General features: G+C 32.1%; 2 protein-coding genes across 2 annotated transcripts; both read right to left on the bottom strand.

Moving 5' to 3' along the window:
* Nucleotides 1-1974: 1974 nt before the first annotated feature.
* Nucleotides 1975-3180, bottom strand: LOC108808072 (uncharacterized). The gene is made up of 2 exons (XM_018580272.1): nt 2527-3180; nt 1975-2409 (listed from the first exon to the last, which is right to left on the bottom strand). Exons 1-2 carry the CDS (start codon nt 3178-3180, stop codon nt 1975-1977), a joined length of 1089 nt encoding a protein of 362 aa, XP_018435774.1.
* A 79-nt stretch (nt 3181-3259) lies between these two features.
* LOC108813582 (uncharacterized) lies at nt 3260-5194 on the bottom strand. Its single transcript, XM_056989641.1, has 5 exons — nt 5100-5194; nt 4884-4943; nt 4598-4646; nt 4208-4498; nt 3260-3954 (listed from the first exon to the last, which is right to left on the bottom strand). The coding sequence occupies exons 3-5, from the start codon at nt 4607-4609 to the stop codon at nt 3397-3399; spliced, it is 861 nt and encodes a 286-aa protein (XP_056845621.1). The 5' UTR covers nt 4610-4646; nt 4884-4943; nt 5100-5194; the 3' UTR covers nt 3260-3396.
* Between the last annotated feature and the right edge of the window lie 3007 nt (nt 5195-8201).

Genomic DNA, 8201 nt, shown 5'->3' with positions numbered 1-8201 from the left:
TTTAAAAATGGAAAAATAGTTAATATAAATAATTAATTCATAGTAATTTTACTTTTCTAGACCAAATATAATTGTAAAATATTATGTAATATTAATTTCCTTTTCTAAAACACTAAAAACTGTAAAAGAATATTTCATAGTTTTTTCCTTTTAAAAAAAATCCTAAACAAAAGAGTTTTGTATCATATTTTGAAGTCATAACCAAAAGAGAGTTGTAAAAACTTATTTGATAATTTTTTTAATAGAAAATTTTATGATGAACATGATACTAAAAATTATTTAATTAACAAAAGAAGTGTATAATTAGTATTGATAGTAATTGTATAAAGAGTAATTTCAAAATTATTAATTTGTAACTAGAAATAGTTATTTCATAGCAATTTATTTTTTTCTAAAATCCTAATGAGAAGATAATTGTAAAAGGTTATATAGCAGTAATTTTTTCATTTCTAAAATCCTAAAAAATGTAAGAAAGTATTTAATTATAATTTTTATTTTTAAAAATGTAAATAAAAGGATATTCTAAAAATAATATTTTCCTTTTTTTCTAAACCCCTAGGAAAATAAAATTTTTAAAAAATTATTTAATAAAACATTAAATTAGTACATAAGAAAATGTGTAATATTGTCATTGACTCGACTGACGTTATTTGACTTTCATTTTTTATTTTCATTCAATTATTTATTTTGGGTTGAGTTCAATTTAAACCTTTAGGTATAGTGTTTCAGTGTGAACAAAAAAAGGTGTTGTGTTTTCTCTAACCCTAATTAGAAAGTTGATAACAATTCATATACACCATAATTATAAAATACAAATTTTAGTTCGAATTTATGTATGAAAATGATTTTTTATTATAAAATAAATCTCACACAACATATGCAAATCAAACATAAATTGATTATTATTTTATGTTAAGCATGCTCTTAGGGCTTCGTTTTTTACAAAACATTATAATTTCTTGTGTTTATATTTATTTCAAAAGATGAGAAACAATCATTATACGTATCCAGTGTAGGCCTGCTATAGAGAGACTGAGAGCCGGTTAGGCCCAACATGTACAACCACTTCTATTTCTCGAGTATCTGCAATCACACTTACTTATAATTTTGGCCTCTTTCTCGATCAAAGAGAAAAGTTTTGTACATACATATCGCCCTAAATTGATCGTTTCATACTGAACAATCAAGATTGAGAGATAAAAAGAAAAAAAAAAAAGATTGAGAGATAAAACAAACAAAGATCTAAATTTATTTCATTTTTTTCCTTCCTCTCTATGCTTTGTGGCGAACGAAAAGGTTTGGTTTGTCTTTAGCCTAACAAGGAGAGATACGTGGCCTTCAAAGTGTCACTCAATTTCTGGCCCTTTGATGATTAAAACAACTTCATGGTTTTCTTATATGATACTATGAACTTATGAAGACACGAAAGTAACGTTGTCAGCTGAATTAAAGACCATATATTCAAAATTGGTGGTAACGAAATGGCTTTTGCTAGAATTCGGTGTGAGTTCCGTGTTCTTGATCGTTATCAAATATCAACCTAGTACGAATTTGTGTATATAGTTCTTTGAATGGAAGAAAAAAACTTACGTGTATTTAATTATAAACTAGATATTGATCCGTGCGACCGCACGGATATTAATTTTCTATTTTAGTTTTTATTTATTTATAGGCCCTGTTCGTTTCGAGATCGCTAGCGTCAGCGACCAGAATCAGCGACCAGCGTCAGCGACTTGAGTCGCTGTATGTTGTTCGTTTGCAGGTCGCACGACTGATCGCAGCGGTTGTCGCTCAGTTGTTCGTTTGTAAGTCGCGAGGTTGATCGCAGCGGTTGTTGCTGCATTGTTCGTTATCCTCTACTCAACTATATCAACAAACTATATCAACAAACTAAACATAAATAAATGTTTAAAAACAAAAGTCAAATGTTTTAAGATCAATAAAAAACATCAGTACAAACTCAAATCAAATAAACTAATAAGGTAATCGATATCCTCTACTCAACTCACTAGTAATATGATCACGTAAATCTTCCATGGCTCTGTCACCAATCGGATTATATGGAATATGTCCATCATAACCATCACCATCTTCTTCTTCTTCTTCATCTTCCATTTCATTATCACCATGAGTATGATATTCTTCTCTTGTCTGCCAATGCACAAAATCATTATCTTCTCGATGTGAATCACGTATGAAGTTGTGTAGAGCCATTGTTGCTGTTACTAGCTTCATCCATTTGACCAAACCATATTTAGGATGCCCACGGTCAAGAATTCTCCATTTTGCTTTCCACACTCCAAATGTCCGCTCAATCACTGATCGTAATCTTGAGTGTCTCCGGTTGAACACCTCTCGAGTGTTCGTTGGTGGTCCTCCTCTGTTGAACTGATCAAGATGATACCGAACCTTACGATACGGACCAAGATACCTTGTTCTTGTGGGTTATCCAGCATCAACCACATAATACTTTTCATTTGGCGGATGTGGGAAAAATGGCTCATTCCTCGCACAATAAGTCAATACCTTTGTGTCATGGGCTCTACCCGGTACCCCCACATAAGCATATACGAACTTCATATCGAAGTTACATATAGCAAGGACATTCATGGTTGGCACATGTTTTCTACCCCTGTATGCTTCTGCATTTCCCTTAGGAGAGCGAAATGAGATATGAGTTCCATCCAATGCTCCAATACAATCTTTAAAAAATGGCCAGTAGCGATCATCATTTCCCAAAACAGGACATACTCTTGTGAACTCACCATCTTCTGGTTTTAGTGCATCTGCAGCAAACTTCAAGAGAGCACTCAAAACCTCACCAAGTTTTCTTTTGACTGTATCCAACGAACGTTGATATATTTGTGCAATAACCCGTACTGTCTTATCTTGACCCACCACTTCAAGGAACATTGCAACCGCTTCTTCAATATAGACATTGTTCGTCTCTTTTAATCCATATCTTGTTGCTAACATCTTACACAAAGCTTGGAATGTCCTCTGATGCATGCGAAGGATATCATAGCACTGTTGATCTGACCCGTGCATAAACTGCTGAACATGATGCCATCCAGCACCTCGATCTGTTCTATGAAGCAATCTTTCTGGCTTAAGCATATCAACTTCCCGCTCTTCCTCATAATCATCATCATCATCATCATCCAAGTACCACCTAACCATCTGCAAAACATTAAATCATATATAACTGATTAAAGAAACTGATTACAATTTAAAAAAGAACTGATTAAAACAACTGAAATCATGCCAACACGTGACCATTAGCAACAATCTGAGTCATAACAAAAGAAATGAAACAAAAGTCATTGGCTTAAAAGAAGCACTACAATCCGAGTCATATTAAAACAGTTTTACTAAAAAGAGTGATACTAAAACACACTACAATCCTTCATACATCTTAACTCCAATCATATTCTCAAGATAGCTAATTTTATCATCATCACTAGAGAAAGACATAAAAGCCATTCTGTTTCCTTCAACGGCTTTGAGATGGTTAAGTGCACCAATGTGAAATGGTGACCACATTATCACTCCAGGCAGCTTATTAAGTATCTCCAACACTGAGTCTATACGGAATTTGCGATCCTGCTGCAACAACACACGATCCTCTGCCATTATCTCTACCATCTCCTTAGCTATCTTATTTTTTTCAGCCAGAATTGCATTCCGTACAACATAAGGCTCTTGATCACATTCCTTACGCTTTCTTTTTGAAGATCCAGCCCTACTGGTTCCTTCTCTTGGTGCTGGCATATCAGTGTCAACTGAATCAGACTCATCATTCTTCTCTGCATCTACTCTAGAATCTAAGCTAGCTTCTCCTTGCTGAGCACACCATCCCTCTGCTCCAGTTACAGTAACAGCACCAAACTCTGCTTCAAATAAATCCATGTTTGGAGGCACTTTGATCTTATACTTTCTTGCACCTTGCCATTCCTGTTCAAGAGAAAAAAAAGCTTAGTATATTTGATCAATCAAATAATGCAGAAAATTCCTTTCATGAAACCGGACACGATCCAAAACTATAATCACAAAAACCCAACAAGCATGAGAAAGATCTGTTCAAAGGTTAGTTCTTTACTACTTATGTTCTGATTCAGAAACACACAAGAACAAAAACAAGAGCAGATATTATAATCCGACAAAGACATATCATAATTACTTAAGAAAAAAAATAAAAGTTACTTACCGCAATGCGTTGATCCCACCAACCTTCCGACATCGCCAACCTTCCCAAAGCATCATATACAAGTCCGGTTCTGTTGTGGGTAAGATTCTTGAACTTGATATATGCTTTTCTACTAATATCAACCTTGTTCTTAAACCTGTCCCATATCCATCTCTTAGCAAATTTCTCTTCAAACTTATTTATGATGAACTCTCTTCCAGCTAGATTTATGTCACTCCTTGGTCTGTTCCCTTTCTTTTTCTCATCAGCATAAAGAGCAAAGAAATACCTAACTTCTTCATCGGTCCATTTCTAAATAACAAGTCTCATCATCAATAGACAAACAAGCTAAACTAGCAGAAAAAACAATCACAAAACATCTAAGAAACTAGAACTGCCTAAAACACTTACGTCATCAGCCATTCTTCTTGTCTTGTCTAGTTGTGATTTATGTCCAAACCTGAAAAAAAAATACAAACCTAAGTGAACAAGGGTGACGAATTAAAATTTGACCCAATGATACCGTTGATTCAGAACACACATTCCCATGGTTACCTCACAATAAAAAACATTAGTCAAACTAGCACACAGACTTCACAAGCTAAGTTATTGAGATAAGATACACAAGACCTTTATAAAACAAACGTCACAGACTCAAATAAGATACACAAGGATGGTATGAAGCAGACGAGCTTACGTAATCTCTTCTCGTTTTCTGGAAGGAGTTGAAGAAACCCAGAATCGAAACCTTGTGTTTCTACTGACAAAAACAAAAACCAGAACACAAGTTAGACAAAAGAAGAACTGACCTTTGCGAGAGAGAGAGAGAGAGAGAGAGCGAGAGAGAGAAGGAGAGAGGGAGGGAGGGAGAGAGAGAGAGAGAGAGAGAGAGAGAGAGAGAGAGAGAGGTGACCTTTCCAATCGCCGTTTGCAGTAGTGAGAGAAGGAGAGATCTGAGGAGAAGAAGATAACGAAGAAAAAGTTTTTAGGGTTGAGGGCAATCTGTCGTGATTATGAAAATAAACAGAGGATATTTTTGTCTTTTTACACTATTTTATTTTTTTGATCGCTGGTCTCTATCGCAACGCTGAAATTTGCGGCGACCGAAATTTTTAAACGCCGAACGCTAGCGTCTGGTCGCAGCGATCGGTCGCAGAACCAGCGACCACCAAACGAACAACGTTTAGACGCTGGAACTGGTCGCTGACGCTAGCGACCTGCAAACGAACAGGGCCATACTAAATGATGTATTTGTAATATTTGATCGTTTTACATTGACTATGTTAGGGATGTGTATTTGGATACCTATTGATTCGGTTAAAATCTATTTGGATTTGAGATTCCCGAGTTTGAAGATTTCAGCAATATTCAAATATTTATAAATTTTGGTTTCGGTTTGATTCGGATATTTTTCTGGTTCGGTTTGGATACGGATAACCCGTTTGAATTATTTTAAAATTTTCAAAATTATATATACTTTAAATTTCTCAAAACATATAAATTTGAGTAATGTAATCCAAAATACCTAAATTAAAAATTAAAAAACAGGTTGAACTTCAATATTTGGATGGAGAATAAATAATATTTTAAATATTTTTGGTGTTTGATTATTTTTTATCTACTTTATATGTTTACTTTGACTATTTTATATATTTTTAAATAGTTAAGACAACTTTAAGTTGACAAAAATATAACTTTAAAATCCATTAATCTAATTAAAAAAACAAACATTAAAATATGAAAGAAAAAAGCACATTAATCTAACTGAAAAAGACAAGCATTAAAATAAATATTAAAATAAGAAAGAAAAAGAAAAATATTAATATAACTGAAAAAGACAAACATTAAAATAGAAAATTCAATTTAATTCTCAGTGACATGCAATTGTAATTAACATTGAAAACTAAAGGATATTCTATATGCGTACTTCTGTTTTAATAAGATAGATATTTGCTAATTAAATTTTTCTTTGATTAACAACCAAACATATACAAGGGACCTTATCCAAGGGCTACATATATTGTCAAACATGATTGTAACAAGAAAATTTCATGTAACTGTTTTATACAAAATGGTACATTGATTATAAGTGAACCCGTTATTTAATAGCCAGCATTTATTAAATAAAGTCGGCCGTTTGTGTTTTTTTTTCTTTTTAGCGAAAGGTTTTCGTCCGTTTGTGTTTCATGTCTCCAAAAATGTTACTACTATTCTTTTTTTTTTTGGTGCAAATGTTACTACTATTCTCATAACTATAAAACACCTTTAAATAGGAGACTATCGCATGCTTGGCTTTTGTCGAAATTAGATGTTAATATTTTGACGAAAAAATAACATCAAACTTCTTCATCTAGTTTGGTCAGAAATTATTAAGTTTAAAATGTAATACGAAGATGATAATATATGATGAGAATAAAGTATGTGCTGCGGCCGTCATCAACACAGTATGATTCTTGTGTGGATTGTGTGGACTCTCGGTTTGTTTAATTGTCCAATATTCACCATTTATTTGTTATATAATTATTAAATTATTTTAATCCAGTTTTCACATTCTTTTGTTGGTTAGGAATAATGTGAAAACGCGGGTAAAGTGACGGCAGTTAAACATTATTCGATGTCAGCGGTTCTTTTTGACATCGAAACGTAAAGCAAAAGAATAGAACCTACTTGATCATTCCTATCTAACTATTTTTTGGTGTAAATATCTAACTAATATGCGAGTTTTTAAATATAAATTGGATCCAGTTTTATAAAACCATCCTTTATAAGATGAGAATCCTACGTCAGAAATCTAGAGAGACCAACATTTGTGCAGATCAAAATGCAAAACTCTGGTTAAATGGGCCATACAGTTTGATAAATGGAATTAATCTTCTTCTTTTTGAAAAAAAAAAAGAAAATGGAATCAGTCTTTGCACAAAACATATATAGATTCAAATCAGGGAGTTGTTCAAAAAAAAATTCAAATCAGGGATGAAATTCTTTCTAAAATGAACTTATTTAAACACTTTATCAGTTTAAGTAGTGTTAAGCTATATATCTATTGGAAAATTGGGGAATGAAATATTTGCTAGTTATATTCACTTTAAAGAGTTAATCAAGTATTAAAACCTAGACTATCTTCTAGTTAATTAAAAAAAGTTAGTCAAACAATTGTTTCTAAGGAGAAAAGTCGGTCAACTAAAATTGTGAAAAGATATGTTGGTCATTGTCTTTCAAAATTTTGAAAGCAACAGACAAAAATGCGGAAAGACACAAACACTTGTAATAACCATGTTTTTTCCTTTTTAGTAAGAGATTTGACCCATAATTTTTCTAATTCAAAGTTTGAAACGCATTAAAGAACATCAAACTTCTTCATATAGTTCATAATTTTTTTGGTCCGATTTATGAGTGGAAGCAGGTTGAACCTGAGTTCAAAGCATGTTAAATCGAGTTAAATAAGCCATCTTCTTCTAACCATTGAACAGTATATTTTTGATTTTATTTAAAATATTGTGCATGTTCCGTTAATATTTTAATATTTATTTTGTAGAATAATACTGATATGCTATTTTCGATACTATATATTTCATTTTATCACCATAACGTGTAATTTTAATATAGTACTACTATTTTTCTATCACCACTTTATAAAGACAATCATACGAGTATGACCATTTTAAATCATTCAGAAATAATGATTTTTTAATATACTGTATTATATCATCACTAGGAGTATTATATATTTTATTCCGCAAGAACAATTAAAACGGTTAAGGGAATCAATTCATATTAGGACAAGACTTGCGTCTTGCGCATAGTAAATTTATATGAAATTATTTTTAAAAAAACTTTATGGAACAATAAAATTTATGTTTTTATCGAATTAATATATTTTGGCCTTTAATTTTCTTAAAACTTTTTGTTAATTAAATAATTTATTTATTGATGAGCTGATCTCATTTTTAAAAAATATTTTAGGTAAAAAAATTATTATCGCATAAGAACCTAACATTTATGCTGAAGAATCTGA

This window comes from Raphanus sativus, chromosome 6 (genome assembly GCF_000801105.2).
Source record: "Raphanus sativus cultivar WK10039 chromosome 6, ASM80110v3, whole genome shotgun sequence".
NCBI lineage: Eukaryota > Viridiplantae > Streptophyta > Magnoliopsida > Brassicales > Brassicaceae > Raphanus > Raphanus sativus.
The sequence above is the reverse complement of the archived record's forward strand: the minus strand, read 5'-3'. Positions and strand labels throughout refer to the sequence as shown.

Excerpts from the sequence above, each read along its gene's own strand:
- LOC108808072 (XM_018580272.1), bottom strand. The coding sequence starts at position 3,180 with ATGGTTAGGTGGTACTTGGATGATGATGATGATGATGATTATGAGGAA. Across the intron at positions 2,410-2,526 it reads GTAGAGCCCATGACACAAAG|GTTCGGTATCATCTTGATCA; the intron begins GTATTGACTTAT and ends CCGTATCGTAAG.
- LOC108813582 (XM_056989641.1), bottom strand. Across the intron at positions 3,955-4,207 it reads GGTGGGATCAACGCATTGCG|GAATGGCAAGGTGCAAGAAA; the intron begins GTAAGTAACTTT and ends TCTCTTGAACAG.